Source organism: Pristiophorus japonicus, chromosome 9 (assembly GCF_044704955.1).
Source record: "Pristiophorus japonicus isolate sPriJap1 chromosome 9, sPriJap1.hap1, whole genome shotgun sequence".
Lineage (NCBI taxonomy): Eukaryota > Metazoa > Chordata > Chondrichthyes > Pristiophoridae > Pristiophorus > Pristiophorus japonicus.
The window spans coordinates 132,083,548-132,102,870 of record NC_091985.1 but is presented as its reverse complement, the minus strand read 5'-3'; the positions used below and the strand labels follow the sequence as shown (position 1 = coordinate 132,102,870).

At 45.4% G+C, this 19,323-nt stretch overlaps 1 protein-coding gene across 3 annotated transcripts in view; it reads right to left on the bottom strand.

Annotated features, from left to right (window-relative positions):
* Positions 1-2,884: 2,884 nt before the first annotated feature.
* The window catches only part of LOC139273233 (serine/threonine-protein kinase PAK 5-like), a 365,900-nt gene continuing 349,461 nt past the window's right edge, over positions 2,885-19,323 (bottom strand). For all 3 annotated transcript variants that reach the window (XM_070889858.1, XM_070889859.1, XM_070889860.1), the window contains one exon: positions 2,885-4,103. In XM_070889858.1, coding sequence (XP_070745959.1) covers positions 3,948-4,103 — 156 coding nt within the window. In that variant the 3' untranslated portion in view covers positions 2,885-3,947. The remainder of the gene's footprint in view (positions 4,104-19,323) is intronic.

The window sequence follows — 19,323 nt, the reverse complement described above, 5'->3', positions numbered from 1 at the left end:
CCGCTGCATGGCGTACAGGGTATTGGGTATGGATGATGGTAACGGCTGAGCCAGTATCGATAAGCATAATCTGCTGCCAGTCCCCTTTTAAGACAACAAGGACTACTGGGCTCCCGCTGCCATCATGTCAGAACCCCACTTCCGACCAATCTTTGGGGGCCGAACTCTGTCATAGGGTGGATCCTTGAAGGGGTCTCTCTAATGAGTGTGCATCGGCGATTGCGTGCACCAGTAAATGATTTTGTATTCCCCCCCGTAACAATTTAGGCTTTCATGAGGGTTATCAACTGGTCCAATCGTTGATCTGTCCCAGAGGGCCTGGATTCGTCCCTCGGGAGGTATCTATGCATTGCACCGTGGTCTGGTGCCTGACTGGGTCTGTTGCAGTCTTTTGCTAGATGGCCTACTTTCTTACAATTAAAGCACTGTCCCTTAAAGGGGTAATACCTAAATCCCACCACTATTGACACTGGTTTACTTGCCTCAAAGCCGCCCTGATAAAATGCAACCTCCCCACGGACACCTAGGAGTCCCTGGCCAAAGATCGCTCTAAGTGGAGGAAGTGCATCAGGGAGGGCGCTGAGCACCTCGAGTCTCATCGCCCAGAGCATGCAGAAATCAAGCGCAGTCAGCGGAATGAGCACGCGGCAAACCAGTCCCACCTATCCTTTCCCTCGATGACTATCTGTCTCAACTGTGACAGGGACTGTGGTTCTCTTACTGGACTGTTCAGCCACCTAAGGACTTATTTTTTGAGTGGAAGCAAGTCTTCCTCAATTTCAAAGGACTGATAAGATGATGATGATGATGCAGTGGGTGGTGACTTCATCTTTAACTAGTCTTTTACCACTTCCCAGGCTATTTGAGCGCTGGTCTCTATATCTGTCCACTGATTGGTGGGCCTCATGGCTATGCCCAGGGTGGTTTTAAGGAGTGGAGTTGGGTAAGGAACATTGATTTATATTGTTCCTGATTCTTTCCTACTGCAGCATTTGCAGGTGCCTGGTTCTGGGTATGTTCATAGATATCATACAGGCGATTACTGAAGGCTCTCGGGGTCTCTTCTGGGCGCTGCTTGGTATGATTAAGCAGAGCCACTAAGTTTAAGTTTTGGATCCCTAAATGGTTTAGGATCTCGATCATGACTGCTTTAGCTGCTGTGCCAGGCTGGAGGACTGCGTCTGGCAGATTATCTCTTAGGGAAGTGGAACAGGCCAAGCGAAGGACTCGTGTTAAGTCTCTCTCTTCCAACTCAGGGTGACTTCTCCTGAAATTTGTCCACCTCCTGTTAATTCCCAGTGGGTTGTCCCCATCATTAATGGGCCCCAACTCGTGTCTACCATGGCATCAGCACCAGATATGGGCTGTGAGTCGATATGGTTACTGGTGATGTGACCATACGCATTACATCGTAAAGAAGTGGTTACTACTGCTACGGTTGGCCCTCGTGTCTCCAAGGTATCCTATGCTTCACCACCCTCCTGGGGATTATACTGACTGCCTTCCTCTTCCCAATCTGTCTCCTTCTGTTGTCTCTGTTATGGCTCCCCGTGTTACTGCAGATACCAAGGCCTGTTGCTCCCCTAACTTACTTTTTAGCCTCGCTATTTCTAGTTGGCACCGGGAGTGGCCTGTCTCCCTATGTGGCTTCTTAATTATTTCCCTTAATGCCCCCACCAGCATCTTCTACCTCTTGCCAGAGCCCAAGTTTTCCAATTTATATTTTTATAACTCTAACATGTTTTCATTCGCTTCAACGATGGCTGCTGTGACATTTAAATTTGAAAGGCTTTGTTGCTGTAGCAATGAAGCTGCCTGTTCGGCCCCTTTCTAATTGCTTAATACTGTGGTTTAATTGATCAATTTCTTGTCTCAAATGCTGTATTTCTCTCTCCTTTAACTGCCGAATAAGTTGAAGGCTTTCTTCCTTTTGCTCTTTTATATTTTGAATCGCTTTCGTTTAGTCAGACCTCTTCTACTTTTCTACTTGTGATTCTTTTAAATCTTGTATCCCTTTTGCCCTTTGGTCTTTTAAATCTTGTATCTCTTTCCTTAAATTTTGAGTCTCTTTTGCATCCTGCCTCATTAGTTTCTCATCTCTCTGAGCGCAGTAATGTGCGATGTATGCCAAGAGACCGTTTACCCATTTTGGCCTTGGCTCTCCTTGATTTACTTTCTCCTGGATAAATGCCACAAGCTCCCCAAAGGATGCATGTTGGCCCTTACAGAAGTATGCTGCCTGTAACTCTTGTATGTCCTTCAAGGGTACCTTTTTGTATACTATCTTCTTATAGACTATCTGTATATCTTTTGCTGGTGTTTTGTACATGACCGATCACTTCAAAAGTACTTCATTGACTGTAAAGCACTTTGGGATGTCTTGAGATCATAAAAGGTGCTGTATAAATACAAGTCTTTCTTTCTGTTTGTAAGTTCAATTTACCTGTCCAATGCTATATTAGACTGAATAACAAGTTAGTTAGTTAGAGTCTTATGAGTCTCTTGAAATTTGCTCATGAATATAGAATAGCACTGTTGTGAATCTATTGGGCTGGTCAAGAAATGTTTTCCATAAATGTGGCATTCTAGACAAAGTAAACATTAAAGCAAATACATGAAATCAGGTAGATAAAATGTCATATGAGTAATGCCTGTGTTATACCTTTGCAGCATTTGAAATGATTCAACAACTGTAAGCTTAATTCCACTGATCGTCATGTGTTCATTCCTTGTTTACTTTCCTGATGGTACATCGATATTCCAGTTAGTAAAACAGATAACCACAACATTCCCTAATGCACATTAATGATCATTTTATTATATGTTGTAAGTTTTGCAAATAATGTGTGTTTTGTGACTGTTGAATAGAGTCAAAATAAAGGCATCATTTTTTTAATAAATACCCAGCATTATTTATTTCCTCTGTAAAGGTGTACAGATTTCACTCTACACCGCACTATAGCTTACTAAGTTTCTATCAAACTTTGCATGACTGTTAAAACATGCAATCACACTTAACAAACATTACATTTATTTTAATGTTATAAACATTCACTGACAAGTAGACAGCAGCAAAAATATTTTAAAAAATCATTAAGTAACATGTGGTCAAACAAAACTCTTAATTTATCAAACTGAATAGGTTCATTAGTGTTCAATGCAGTGCCTCAAGTCAGAAACAAATTGTTTCAGTAAATAAGTGTTTTGAACAAGTTCATTAATGTATGCAACTCAAAGCATTTTCCCCTACAAATTGACAAACCCCCACCCACGTAAAGGTCTTGTTAACATCCCTGAAAAAAATTCTCTTAATACTGATTGCTATCACAACAGTTACTTCACCACAAAATACTGTTAGTTTATCAGAAAAAAAAACTGTAGATAAGATACAAATCCAATCCAAAATACATTGCACTGCTAGTGTGGAAGAAAAGTGCTTACTCAAGAAAAAAACAAGTCACTATCTTATAGAAATACAAATTCCACACATTTTACTGAGCAAGACTCTGGAGAAGAGTCCCGAATGTGCTGTAATCTATTACGATGTCTGAGCCTTTGAACCTGATATGAATTCCATCCCCTGCACACGTTGAAAGGCAGACAAACTGACCTCCCGAGGAAACTATGCTCCAGAAGGCAGTGCTTGAAGTCAACAGCCAAGTCATATGATGAGAAATACACCTCACGCCTGCTTGATTGATTATATTGCGGTACTATAAATCTGAAATGGTACAATAGCCACTCCGGGAGCTTGAGTACAACAGATTGCATATATTCATTTATTTTGTTATTGTGTATCTTTGACCAGCCATAGGTTTCAAAAAAGATCATAATCTGCTTTCACTGTAATATCCTTCAATCTTCTTCATTCACATTTTCTGGTGCTATCATCTACTGTTAAATTTTCATTTCAATAATGTGCTGAGAGGGCCTGAAATCCTCTCCATTCAGCGATATCTGTATTGTCTCATAAGAGGTACAATACAGGACGGCGGTCCGCCTAGCTTGAGGAATGGATGCCTTAATAATTCTTGTGCAGATGCTCTCTGTAAAGGATCCCTCACTAACATCAAGTCCAAGAATCCTCGCAGCACAGATGAAGCCTAAAGCAGATCAGGAGAAAAATCATTAAATAGAGGGTCTAAAAATGTAGAATATTCCAGATTACTTCCCATAAGGCTAAAAGAAACATTTAACTTATTCACAGATTAACAATACATTTAATTTTTTTCCAATACTTTTCTTTATTCATAAATGCTACCATTTTGTTAGTTCATTGTACAAAGTTTAGCTATTTAAAGTTTTCATTATACTTGCTTATAATGTATTAATATGCAAATAAGGTTTGCTGGTTAAGGGACTGAGGTATTATTCACATATGGGTGGTACACACTTTCTGTGTCAGTGAGTCAACACATTTACTGCTTTTATTTTTAAACCTCCTTTGCAGCATTCTTAGTCAAATAACAAAATGTACATTCTTTACTGTTGAATATTAAAGTTATTAAAATACTAGAGGCATCACTCTTGACACTACTCACAACAGGTTGGCAGATATACTGATTTATAAGGGCAGGTGCATTGCACCACGTAATGAACAATGTATTATCCTGCCGCGCAAGTGTAGTGGTTCATATCTTGGTGTGTCCCTTTAACACTATTAAGTGTAATTACTGTGTCTTTCTCAGTTTAACAAGGTGCTGATTGGTATTAGCAGTTGGTTGGGCCATTAGAGGTCAGACTAGCTTTCTTTTAACACTTTTTTTTAATGTAACACTGAAATTTGCATTGATAACTGACTATGTCCTGTACATTTGTGTGTTTGCTGATTTGTTAAAAACATAATACACACACACACACGCACATGGATCTCCTGTATAACACTGAAATTTGCATTGATAACTGACTATGTCCTGTACATTTGTGTGTTTGCTGATTTGTTAAAAACATAATACACACACACACACGCACATGGATCTCCTGTAGCATTTTCATAAGAACGTAACATAAGAAATAGGAGGAGTAGGTCATTTGGCCCCTCGAGCCTGCTCCGCCATTCAATAAGATCATGGATGATTTTATCTTGGTCTCAACTCCACTTCCCTGCCCGCTCCCTATACCCCTCGACTCCCTTATCGCTCAAAAATCAGTCTATCTCCACCTTAAATATATTCAATGACCTAACTTCTACCGCTCTCTAGGGTAGAGAATTCCAAAGATTCACGAACCTCAGAAGAAATTCCACCTAATTTCCATTTTAAATGGGCAACCCCTTATTATGAAACTATGCCCCCTAGTTCTAGATTCCCCCATTGGGGGGGGGGGGAGGGGGGGAGAATTCATCCTCTCTGCATCTAACCTGTCAAGGCCCCTCAGAATCTTATAAGATCACCTCTCATTCTTCTAAACTCCAATGAGTTATAGGCCCAACCTGCTCAACCTTTCTTCCAAAGACAACCCCTTCATCTCAGGAATCAACCTCATGAACGTTCTCTGAACTGTCTCCAATGCAAGTATATCCCTCCTTAAATAAGGAGACCAAAACTGTACGCAGTACTCCAGATCTCTCCAACGCCCTGTACAATTGTAGTAGGACTTCCCTATTTTTATACTCCATCCCCCTTGCAATAAAGGCCAACATTCCATTTGCCTTTCTAATTACTTCCTGTACCTGCATGCTAACTTTTTGTGTTTCATGTACAAGAACCCCCAGATCTCTCTGCACTGCAGCATTTTGTAATCTCTCCCCATTTAAATAATAATTTGCTTTTTTATTTTTCCTACCAAAGTGGATTACCTCACATTTTCCCCACATTATACTCTATCTGCTAAATTTTTGCCCACTCACTTAGCCTATCTATATCCCTTTGCAGATTCTTTGCGTCCTCCTCACAACTTGCTTTCCCACCTATCTTTGTATCATCAGCAAATTTGGCTACATTCATCGGTCCCTTCATCCAAGTAATTAATATAGATTGTAAATAACTGATCCCTGTGGCACCCCACTAGTTACTGTTGGCTAACCTGAAAATGACCCATTTATCCCAACTCTGTTTTGTATTAGTTAGCCAATCCTCTATCCATGCTAATATATAACCCCCAACCCCATGAGCTCTTATCTTGTGCAGTAGCCTTTTTTTATGTGGCACCTTATTGAATGCCTTCTGGAAATCCAAATACACAACATCCACTGGTTCCCCTTTATCCACCCTGCTCGTTACATCCTCAAAGAATGCAGCAAATTTGTCAAACATGATTTCCCTTTCATAAAACCATGCTGATTCTGTTAGACTGCATTATGATTTTCTAAATGTCCTGCTACTACTTCCTTAATAATGGATTCCAGCATTTTCCCAATGAATGTTTTTTTTCAATGACGGGAGTGATATAACATGAAATGCAGAATGTATTATATAATAGTTATGGGAAGTTCCAGTGTATTATCTCACTGTATTAATTTTAAGCAAGCCAAGAGAGGCTGGGAAAGGGCATATTAAAACATGCCACTAATTTATATTAAAATGCTAGTGAGGGGAAACATCAACTAGAACTCTGAGAAAATTATCTCCTGCAACTGCTTGAGATTTTAGATATTTCTTCCATAACTGCTCCATGATTCTCAGCAATTTCTGCCACAACAAATAATTGGCACCAATCAGAGAAAACAGCCTGTGTCTCTAAGGTTTGAATTCTGTCTGGATTGCTTTCCCTTTTGCCCTAAGTGTCTCTGTCTCACAATCTGTCTTACGGTTTCTCTAGGGGTGATTTTAACTCCGTCAGTCTGGTTAGAAACTGAACGGGTGGGCAGTTAAAATCGTGAGGTGAGGTCCTGCTCTTTTACGATTTTAACCTGATCTTCTGAGCCTGTGGGAAGGACAGTTACCAGAAACTGGAGGAGTTCTTCTTTAAATATGCCTATAGGATTCTGATAACGTCATCAGAATCCGACTGCTATTTTAACAGGAGGTCTGTGGCTTTCCTACCAGGCCAAGAACAGCGGGAAGAGCAGACAGAGGTTCAAAAAGGCAAGAGCAGAAGCACTCCTTCATGCCCCACAATGAAAGTTTAGGCCTCCCCTGTCCTAGGCTTCCCCACCCCCATCCGGCAGACCCTCCCAAACCCTCTCCTGGTGACTTAACTGAATGCCGCGCCCCGCCCCGCCAGTTGCGAGTGGGACACTGACGGGGCTTATATAGGTGAGGCCTGGGAGCTAAAATCTCCCTGCTCTTGTTCTATCTAAGTTGGGATGGTTTTCCTCCGGCCTTGGATTCCGCACGCATGGCTACTGCTCCAAGTTAAAATCGGGACTTCTAACTCCGTCACTCTCCCTAGCTGGCTATCTCTCCACCTGTGTGAGAGTGTGTCTCTCTCTCTCTGTTTCTCTTAATTACGATCCAGCTTTTTGCATCTGTATGCCATTCTCTCTTTCTGCTCTTTGAATCATTCTTTTACTTTTTATGTCTGTCTCTGAATCTCTATGCTTCTCTCTGGATCTCTTATCTGTTTATCTGTCTTTCTGTTGCTCTCTATGTGTGTCTCTCTGTCTGTCTGCCTCTCTCTTTCTGTCTGTGTTTTTCTCTGGATTTCTGTCTGTGTCTGGATCTCTTTGCCTTGCTTGCTCTTTGTGTTAATTTCTTGCTAGTTTCCTGGGATTGCTATCTTTCTTCTTGTGTATTTCCCTCTCTCTTGGTTTCTCTCCAGATTGCTGTCTCTGTGTGCCATGTTTCCTCTGTGTACAAAAAAGTGTTTATTTCTTGATTTTCTGCCATCAGTCTAACAATCGCTAGAAAATAGTTTTCCTGTCAAATCATACCTCAATAAAAAGTTTCCAAGTTAATATTTTGTCTTGGAGTTTTTAAGTTGATACCCATAACCTTTCTTCAGGCTTCAACCTGCATTGTATATTTTTGTCACTGAATAAAACTGATGCATGCTAAGAACTTCCTCTATATTAAAAATGCTCAGATTGCAACATGCTGGAAATTACAGGTGCAAGTGCTTGGGGAATTAAACATAAACCAAATCTCTGTCTTCCTGTGATGATTCTGACAAAGCCATGAACTTCAAGTTTTACGCTTTTCAGAGAGGCTGAGATATCTACTGAAAAACATTGTTGTACATATTTAAACACAGAAAATGAAATTGTATAAGTAAGTTTAATTTCCTAAATGTCTCTATTTACAGAAATAAATGCTTAGCCTATTGGAGAATCCAAGTTGCCGATCAAAAATATTTTTCAATAATATTTGATTTGATTGCTTCTACTTTTGCTTCTTGCTATTGGTAGTTCCCAATTTTAAATTGGAAGTTTTTTTGAGATTGCTGGCCGTTAATTTTCATACCTGGCTTCTACATACTGATTGGCAGGTTCCATAACTGTTTCTGATATGTTGCTGTTTTATTGGAAGCTTTTTGAGCCAATCAAGCGCAAGGAATTTACCTATGTACATAACAATAAAGTTAAATATTCATATATTTGCCTAAAGACAAGATTGACCTTTAGAGCAGAAAATAAGCAAAAGACTGTAATTTAATTAGTAAAATTAATTACACTTCTCAGGTCTGCTGATTTGTATTGTAAGATTGGGATCTACATTTTGTTACCAATGTTTAAATCATCCTTCATCCAGAAGGTGATGTATTCAACATTCATAATTTCAATTAAATTTCTTCTCAGCATCTCAGAGTCATGCTCTGGTTGAAAAACAGAATGAAGGTGTTACATCACAAGAGCATAATAGAATCCTCCAATAGGAAATATAACTGACACATCTTAAATATAAGGTCTTTAAATCAAAAGAAAAATTAATTTCTAATGCATTTCTGGCTTTAAAAAAATTCTGTAAAAATCGATCATGTAGAGGTACTATAGAGTTCATCAGGGATTTAGATATATTGAATTATTTTTCATGTCTAATTAGTTTGAGGATCTGATTTATATTAGATTTTCAGTTTGATTTTAATCCACCCTGCCTGGTGGGAACGCTAGCTGCCATTTTAACTGCTGATTCATTTTGGTGGCCGAGGTGCCCATTGGAAGCAGGTGGAGGCCTCATCGATGCATGCAAATCGAGGCCTGGTGATGTTATCTCCCTCTCTTTCCTCCTTTCAAACCTATCTCTTTCACCAAGCTTTTGGTCATCTAACCTAATATCTGTGTGTGGCTCGATCTCAAATTTCATTTGATAACGATCCTGTGAAGCGCCTTGGGATGTTTCACTACATTAAAGGCTCCATATAAATGCAAGTTGTTGTTGTAATTAGGACTCCAAAGCAATTGGCCAACCCGCTCAGTAAATCCTTGTGGAATTGGCTTCAGGCACTGACTGACTCCCTGGAAGCACTATTTAAAGGGGCACTCAGCTGCAGGCACTCAGATCATAGGAATCTATGTCCTATTGTGATTAGTGGATTTCCAAGGGATTGATTTTGTACTTAGCGATTACTTCTTTCTTCCTTTTTTTGCGCCTTATGAACCACTTACAGCTTATTATGGGTGCCATTTTTGTTTAATTGCTTTGGATGGATGAACGACTGGAAGAAGTGGAGAAGGAGCAGTCTGAACAACCAGTAAAAGGCAGTAGGTGAGGGGGAGTTGCTCGTAGAAGGCCTTATCCAGTCCATGGGCTGTCGTTGACCGATGCAGCCTTCTGTAACAGGATCTGCTGCCTGCTGGCCCAGATGGCCATGCTTTGCCAGTGGCTGTCAGTCGTTTTTGACATTTTTGCCTCAGCTCTTTCTAGACTGTCAAAGGCGATATCACCCACACAATACTGTGTCAAACAATACTGTGCTCAATAATGTTCCTGGTGGCCCCACGACAGTGATTGTACCATAGCTGTTCAGGCATGATGTGATTTTGGAGGGGTGCCATCAGCCATGTTGGAGGGGTTAGCTCTTATCCCCAAGCAGCCATCCTCTGAAGAATGAATAGTTGGAGGAGACCAGCAGGAACATCATTGAGCACCAATGTCCTATTTGCCCGGGACAACCAATACATCACCTTTCCCATGCCAACACTCAAAATGAGACAGCCCTGGCATTTGCAGCACTGGCAGGGTTCCCTCGTGTCCAGGCCATTATAGACTGCACTCAGGTAACTATCAAGGCACCAAAAGCCAAGCCAGCAGCTTTTGTCAACAGGAAGGGCTACCACTTGATTAATGTGTAATTACCGCAGAAAGATCAAGCAAGTCTGTGCCAGTTTTGAAGTCAGCCTTCATTCTGCAACACTCATCTATCCTCCATCCTTCCAGGACAATAAGAGGATGGCTGCTTGGGGACAAGGGTTACCACATGCACACATGACTGATAACATCATGGGAACAGGAGTAGGCCATTCAGCCCCTCGAGCCTGTTCCACCATTCAATTAGATCTGTATTTCAACTCATTCTACCTGCCTTGGTTCCTTAACCCTTAATGCCCTTGCCTAACAAAAATCTATCAATCACAGTTTTTAAATGTTCAATTGCCCCCCAGCCTCAACAGCTTTTTGCAAGAGTTCCAGATTTCCACTACCCTTTGTCTGACATCACCGGTGAACAGCCAAGCTATAGTTTTATGGCTATGCCTCCTTGTTCTGGACTCGTCCACCAGAGGAAATTGTTTTTTTTCTATCTACCACATCAACTTCTTTGATCATCTTAAACACCTCAATTAGATTACCCCTTTATCTAGTATACTCAAGGGGATACAAGTCTCGTCAATGCAATCTGTCCTCATAATTTAACCCTTTTAGCCATGGTATCATCCTGGTCAATCTGCGCTGCATCCCCTGTAAGGCCACTATATCCTTCTTGAGGTGCGGCGCCCAGAACTGAATGCAGTACTCCAGATGGAGATTAACCAGAGCTTTGTGCAGCTGTAACATGACTTCCACCCTTTTGTACTCCAGCCCTTCAACTACGACACGCAGCTCCTGTTTGTGAGCTTGGGGGGCGTCAGGACCGCCGTCCAGGAGCTGCCTGTCTTTTACAAGGAACTCACCAGGGTCTGGAACAAAGTCTCCACCAAGCGCAGCTCTCCACCGGCTGGAGTGGCGGCTGTCCTGCAGGAGCCGCTGCTCGGGAATCCGTATCTCCACGACCGAGGTTTTAGGTGGCAGTCGGACGAGAGGGCTGTGGCTGGCGAAGTGACCAGGGTCAGGGACCTGCTCGACGGCGGAGGAACGGGCTGGATGGCGCCAGACATGCTGGCGCGGCGCCTAAATTCGGCTGACGTCCGCCGCGCGGCCGATGCCATCGAGTCGCTAAAAACAGCACTGGGCCCTGACTCCGTTAGGTGTATCGAGGAGGCTCAAGCACGTGGGGAGATCCCGTCCGAACTGACCCCCGTCCGGACAGAATTACTCATCGGCGCCAAACCCCGGAACCTCCCTCGGGAGCCGGCGCCTCACAACTTGAGCCGTCTTGGGGAAATCCCCTCCGTGCCTTTCAGTTCTGCGCGGAGGGGTTTCCTGTACGGGCTGCTCCTGCACACTCTCAACTTTGCCATCCTCACCTGCCGTCCGGACACGCCATGGCGTACAATCTTGCCGTCCGGAGGAGGCGGGGGTCCCCGATGGAGGGCACTCTACGAGGGAGTCCTCCCACTATTTATCGGGACTTGGCCTGGAGGGTGGTGCACGGAGCAGTCCCGTGCAACAAATTTTTAAGTCGGTTCATGGGCTCCCAGGCCGCCTGCAATTTCTGCGGTCTGGAAGAGTCCGTGTTCCATGTTTTTATTGAATGCACGAGGTTGCAACCCCTGTTCCAATATTTAAAGGGGCTGCTCCTGAAATTCTGGCTGCACTTCAGTCCCACACTCCTGATCTTTGGGCACCCTGTGCGGAGGGGAGGGGAGTCCTCATAGGACTGCTCCTGGGCACGGCCAAGGGTGCCATCAGCCAGTCCAGGCAGCGGGCGGTCAAGGGGGTCGTTCAGCCTGACTGCCTGCCTCTCTTCCGTGCCTACATCTGGGCCAGGGTGTCCTTGGAGATGGAGCACGCGGTGTCCACCGGTACGCTCGCGGCCTTCCACGAGAGGTGGGCGCCGGAGGGACTGGAGTGCATCATCACCCCAGGCAACCAAATTTTAATTTGATTTTATGTTTTAAAGTTTAATTTGTTTTAATTGCCGGTGTTTTTAGTGTCCCCCTCCCCTTTTATAGGGGGCACTTGGAAAAAAAAATTTGATTTTAGTGCCCAAAAAAAACAACAACAAAAAAATACAAAAAAAAACCAAAATAAAAAGGAAAAAAAAGAGGGCAGTTATAAGTGTCTGGAGTGTCCCCCAGATCGGGGGGCACTTGATTTAACTGTTTAATTTGTTCTCCAATCAAAAGAGTTGTACTCCAGCCCTCTTGAGTCAAAGGCCAACATCCCATTAGTCTTTTTAATCACAGCACACCTGAACAGCTAAGGTACAAGGAACATTATTGAGCACAGTATTGCAATATTGAAGCGTGCCAAGTCTTGGGGCTTCCTACAATATGGCCCACACAAAGTTTTTTGCAAAATTATATGTTGCACCATTTGGAAATATGGAGGATTGCAGTTTTCAGAGGCAGAACAACAGGAAAAGTCATCATTTGACAAGGAAGAATTGGCTAAAAAGGAGGGAGAAGTAGAAGAAAAAAGGCCAGCATAAACCATTCCAGCCACAAAGGTCAGGGATCAGTTGATAGAAGAGGACTTCCTGTGACCAGCTCATTTCCCTCCCCTGAAACATGACACAAAGCCCCTCTGCATTAACAATCCTTGTTAACCCCCTAACCACTCCCTAAAAGCAGGAAAGAGAAGTTCCCTCATCGTCCTCATACCATCTACCAAGACTTCCAAGGAAGCATCAGAAAACCATGGGGACTCGTTTTTGACTCATCTTCCATTTTGCAGCACTAAAAGACATACAATCTCCATTTAAGATAAGTCTACAGCTTCCCTTTGTGCCTCTCTTGGCATCCTCCGAAGGGCCCACCATGGCATATGTCACTGCTCACGAGTAGTAACCCCAACTGTCCCATCCTACACTCTCACCGAACTTGCTGCCCAGCTTGCCTGCGGGGGGCTAACCTTGCCAATCTCCTCCCCATCCAACTCACCCCTCCAAGCGCTGACCCTGTGGATGCTGAGACTAGATCAGCCATCACCGATCCTCTCCATAACTCTTTACAGAATGTCCATTCGCTGGCGAACAAAGCCCTTACCATCCATTAACTTATCATGGATGATTGCATCGGCATCATGGTCCTGACAGAAACTTGGCTGAGGGGTGATGACACCTTACCTTTAAATGAAGCCTCCCCATCTGGCTATACCTTTCACCACGTGCCCTGCCCAGACTGCCGTGGTGGTGGTGTGGCTCTCATCACCAAATCACATCTTGGTCTGTCCCCCTACTCCTCCAGCACTTTCTCCTGCTTTGAACATCTCACCTTATTCCAACCCCTCATCTCTCATTTAAAATTCTCGTTCTCCACCGCCCACCCAAGTACCATAAAAATTTTTTTACGAGATACCTTCACTGCTTTCCTCCCTCGGCCTCTGTGCCAAGCGACTCCTCATCCTCAGTAATTTCAACCTCCATCTCAATTCATCATGCTCTCTCTCCTCTGAGTTCACTCCTCCCTTAATCTCTCCCTCCACGTGAACTCCCCAACCCAATTCACGGCCACCCCTGGACCTTACCATCTCTCGTGGCCTTGCTATTCCTACCGTATCAATTACAGATAAGGCCATCTCTGACCATTTACTTGTATCGCTCTCCACTCACATCCCCCTTCCCCCACCTAATCCTACTTCCTTCTGCATTCACCCCTGGAAAAACTCTCTCCAGACTCTCTTACAACTGCACTTATCAATTCCAAACTGTCCAACCTTTGGCCCTCCATTCACCATGACATTTCTGCAGCCACCGATCTGCTCAACCACACCCTCACCACCACCTTTGATGTCCTAGTCCTTATTAAAGCTATTACTCTCTCTCACCCTGCCCATTCCCCCTGGTACAGCCCTCATCTTCACTCCCTGAAGTCCAAGGGGCGCAGACTTGAACGGATGTGGTGGACAACTGGTTTAGCCATTCACCGTCAGGTCTGGCTGGAACACATAAAACATTATTGGGACCTACTCTTGTCTGCCAAAACTGCTCACTATTCCAGGATCATTCTGGAATACAAAGAGAACCCCAGTTACTATTCTCTACTGCTAACCGTCTTCTTAAACCTCTCTCCCCTGTCTCAACCACACTCAATTCCAACAAGAACTGCGAGATGCTTATGCATTTCTTTGTCTCAAAAATTGAGACCATCCAATCAGCTGCCTCTGCCACTTCCCTTCCTTCCCCTAGCCCACTGGACCAAACTTCCTCTGAGGTTCCCCCCAGCCCTAATCCTAAACTCACATCTTTCTCCAGTTTCTCGCTGATCTCCCCTCTTGACCTCTCCACGCTCATCTTGTCCATGAGACCCACTTCCTGCACCCTTGACCCTATACCCATTAAACTGCTGACCACCCAACTTCCTTTTCTGACTCTCATGTTAGCTGACATTGTTAACAGTACAGTCTCCCTCTCCTTCGAATCTACCATCATCACCCCTCTCCTCAAAAATACAACCCTTGACCCCACTGGGCTTGCAAGCTACCGCCCCATCTCCAACCTCCCTTTCCTCTCCAAAGTCCTTGAACGTGTTGTCACCTCTCAAATCTGTGCCCATCTTTCCTGGAACTGCATGTTTGAATCCCTTCAATCTGGTTTTCGCCCCTGCCACTGTACCGAAACGGCTCTCATCAAAGTCGTAAATGACATTCTTTATGATTGTGACAAAGGTAAACTATTCCTCCTCGTCCTTCTCGACCTATCTGCAGCCTTTGACACGGTTGACTACACCATCTATCTCCAGCGCTTCTCCACTATCGTCCAGCTGGGTGAGACTGCACTCACCTGGTTCCATTCTTATCTATCTAATCGTAGCCAGAAAATCACCTGAAATGGCTTCTCTTCCCACTCCCGCATTGTTACCTCTGGTGTCCCCCAAGGATCTATCTTGGCCCCCTCCTATTTCTCATCTATATGCTGCCCCTAGGCGACATCATCCGAAAACAGGGCATCGGTTTCCACATGTACGCTGACGACACCCAGCTCTACCTCACCACCACTTCTCTCGAGCCCGCCATGGTCTCTAAATTGTCAGACTGCTTGTCCGACATCCAGTACTGGATGAGCAGAAATGTTCTCCAATTAAATATTTGGGAGACCGAAGCTATTGTCTTTGGTCCATGCCACAAACTGCGATCCCTTGTCGACGCCATCCCTCTCCTTAACATCTGTCTGAGGCTGAACCAGACTGTTCGCATCCTAGGTGTCATATTTGGCCCAGAAATGAGCTTCCGACCACATATCTGCGGCATAACTAAAACCGCCTATTTCCACCTTCGTAACATTGCCCGTCTCTGCCCCGCCTCAGCTCATCTGTTGCTGAAACCCTCATCCATGCCTTTGTTACCTCTTGACTTGACTATTCCAATGCATTCCTCCCACATTCTACCCTACTTAAACTTGAGGTCATCCAAAACTCGGCAGCCCATGTCCTAACTCGCACCAAGTCCTGCTTGTGGGAGCGCAAGCCTACATTTCTGAAACTCTTCGCCTCGGCGCAGACTGGAGATCGAAAGGGTTAAAAGTTGGAAGATTCAAGATTGGATTAAAACAGGCTGCTAGACGATATGGTGCCTTTTAGCCATTGAAATGCATGCTGGTCATCTGGATGTTAATTATTTGTATGCATCATCGATACTATCTATGCATGCCGATCACCTGGTTTGTGTACAGTAAATCACATCATCTGTATGTTAATTATTTGAATGTAACTTGTTACTATGCGAATAGCAATAGTAATTCATGACATTGTTTGTATTTGAGTGTACCTTGTTACTATTTGATGACATCGTCTGCATGTTAAATGTCAGAAAGCAATCAGCCGTGATTGTTTAAATGCAATGAAATAAGAGATCAAAGGCTTTTTAGGTATAAGAGAAGGAACTATTTTTTGTCACACACACACACACTGGACACCAGAGACACTGGAATCTCGAAAGTGTGCCACTTCTTGGAGAGCTGCCTTTGCAAGCAGAGTTTGTTTAGTATGAATGTCTGAATAAAAGACCCAACAGATGATGGAGCGAGATGGGAGACCATCAAGAAAAAGGCCCACAAGCATAAGGAAAAGAGGCAAGCAATGGCCCCTGCTGAAATGAAAGGGAAGAGGCGGCTAACGTCCACGACAGACAGCAGCGGCAGCAGCTCGTCTGATGACGAAAGGAGAGACAAAACCCCTCACTACCGCCACCAGAACAAGAGGCAAAATGCCAATCCTCAGCCCCAGGCGACCGGGAGCGAAGAAGCGACCAGTGCAGTTCAGCTCCGGGACAACGGGAGCAGTGAAGTGCCCAGTACACCCCACCTCCGGAATACCGGGAGCGACGCAGCGACTGAAGCACCCCAGCTCCAGAACGTTGTGAGTGATGAAAAGAGGGAGCCACCATCACTAGGCGAGGACAGCGCAGAGGACATATCGGACTTTCTGATAGCACTGCACCAGTCCCCTGGTCGAAGCACCCTCACGGCAGAGGACGACCCGTATCCCAGCTCAGGTGAAGTAGACTTTTATAGTGTTAATCTATGTATGCAGGAACAGACCACTGGGCAGGCCTCCGACTTAAAGGACGGCTTATTTGAAATGTAATGTTTTGAACTGTAACCACTAACTTTAAAATGGATTTAAAAATTGCATCTATTAACATGTGTAGCATAAAATCCACTATGCGATGAGTTTCCACCTTGGGGTACCTCGCCAGGGCCAACGCAGACCTGCTGTTCTTGCAGGAGTGCGGTCAGCCGCACTTCAGCAGTTACCGGCAGTGGTCACAATGGTGGGCCCACGGACCATCCATCTGGTCAGGAGGCAACAACTGCCGGTCCTCCGGCCTGGGCATTCTGCTGCGGGGAGGCCACTTCACCATCACCGAAGTTAAGGAGGTGGTGGGTGGCCGCCTCCTTGTAGAAGATGTAATGTACAAAAATTCCCCTCTCAGGTTAATTAATGTTTATGCCCCAGCTCTCAAGAACGAGAGGCTGGCCCTCTTCCATCAGCTCCCACTGCTGCTGGCAACGTCCAGGCCGGTCAGTCTGGGCGGTGACTTCAACTGCATCATCGATGCGGCTGGACGATCCAGCAGAGCTGACAGCAAACTGGACGCCACGTCCAGACTCCTGATGGACGAGGTAAAAGACGTCAAGCTGTGCGACGTCTTCAGCAACCCTGCAGACGGAGCACTGCGCAGATACACCTGGTCGAGACCAGATGGGTCCGTCCGTTCCAGAATAGACTTCCTGTTTGTGTCCCACACGCTCCAGGTCAGATCCACCGACGTTACGCCGGTGTTCTTCTCTGACCACTGCCTCCTACTGGCTGACTGTCGCCCACAGGAAAACCAGAAAGTTGGCAGAGGGATATGAAAGCTGAACGTGAAACTGTTGACTCCGGAAAACATTGAGGAACTCAAGAGGGATTACAAAGGTTGGAGAACCATAAAACCCCTCTGCGATTCACCGATGCACTGGTGGGAAACAATCAAGGCAAACATCAAGAGGTTCTTCATCCTCAAAGGTGTTCAGGAGGCGAGAGGGAGACAGAGGGAATTGTCCCAACTCCAGAAGAGTATGCAAAACCTGCTCCTGCTGCAGTTAATGGGGGTCGATGTCGCGGAGGAACTCGAAGAGGTGAAGGGCCAGCAAGCCTCGCTCTTTGCCTCAGAGTCCTCCAAAATCATCTTCCGCTCCAGAGTCCGCTCCGTCGAGCAGGATGAGATGTGTTCGCGTTTCTTTTTCCAAAAGGTACACGAGGGAGCTCTGTGATCACCAGCCTAAAGGAAGAAGACGGTTCTGTGACGTCTTCACAGCCTGACATGCTGAGGATCAGCAAATCTTTCTATGCCAGGCTGGACGACGTCAAGCCTACAGACCGCGCGGGCTCCCAGTCTTTCCTGTTGTCTATCTTGGAGGTCTTAGACGACAGCGAGCGGGAGAGTCTGGACCACCCGCTAACTCTGGACGAGCTGACAAAGGCCGTCCGGTCCATCTAGACAAATAAAACTCCCGGAAGCGACGGCTTACCGGTTGAGTTGTATTCGGCTCTGTGGGACTGGATTGGCCCAGACCTGCTGGAAGTGTACGGGGGTATGCTTCTGGCTGGCAGCATGTCAGAAACGATGAGGAAAAGCATCATCACCCTCATCTACAAGCAGAAGGGGGAGAGAGAGGAAATCAAAAACTGGCGGCCCATTTCGCTGCTCAATGTGGACTACAAGATCCTGTCAAAGGTCATCACCAACAGGGTCAAGTCTGCTCTTGAGCTGGTGATTCACCCAGACCAGACTGCGCTGTCCCCGGCAGGAAGATCTCTGATAGCCTCGCGCTACTCAGGGATACGATCGCCTACGTGCGGGACAGGAGGGTGGACACCTGCTTAATCAGCTTAGACCAGGAGAAGGCCTTTGACAGGATATCGCACGCGTACCTGATGGACGTGCTCTTCAAAATGGGGTTTGGGGAGGGTATCCGCAATTGGATCCAACTGCTCTACAGACATCAGTAGCACAATTCTAATCAACGGATGGGAAACTGAAAGCTTTCCGATCAGATCTGGAGTCAGGCAAGGCTGTCCTCTCTCCTCTGTCTTGTTTGCGTGCTGTATTGAGCCCTTTGCCGAGTCCATCAGGAAGGATGTGGGCAATAGAGGGGTGACGATCCCAGGCAGCGGAGGCGCTCAGGTCAAGACGTCCCTATACATGGACGATATCACAATCCTTTGCTCGGATCCGCAGTCGGTCCGCAGATTGCTCACAATCTGCGACCAGTTTGAACTGGCCTCGGGAGCGAAGGTCAATCGCAGCAAAAGCGAGGCCATGTTCTTTGGCAACTGGGCCGATCCTTTATTGCCTTCACCGTTAAGCCAGATAAGCCTGAAGGTGTTGGGAATATGGTTCGGAGTGGACAGGGCGTGCGCCAAAAACTGGGAAGAGCGTATCGTCAAAGTGAAACAAAAACTGGGATGGTGGAAGCTGCGCTCCCTCTCCATTGCAGGAAAGAACCTGGTCATCAGGAGTGAGGTGCTCTCGGTGTTGTTGTATGTGGCGCAGATCTGGCCCATCTCTCGCTCCTGTGCCGCGGCAGTCACCCGGGCCGTCTTCCACTTTGTCTGGAGGTCCAAAATGGACCGTGTCCGCAGAGACACGATGTACAAATCTCTGGACAGTGGAGGAAAGGATGTTCCGAACATGGCCCTCA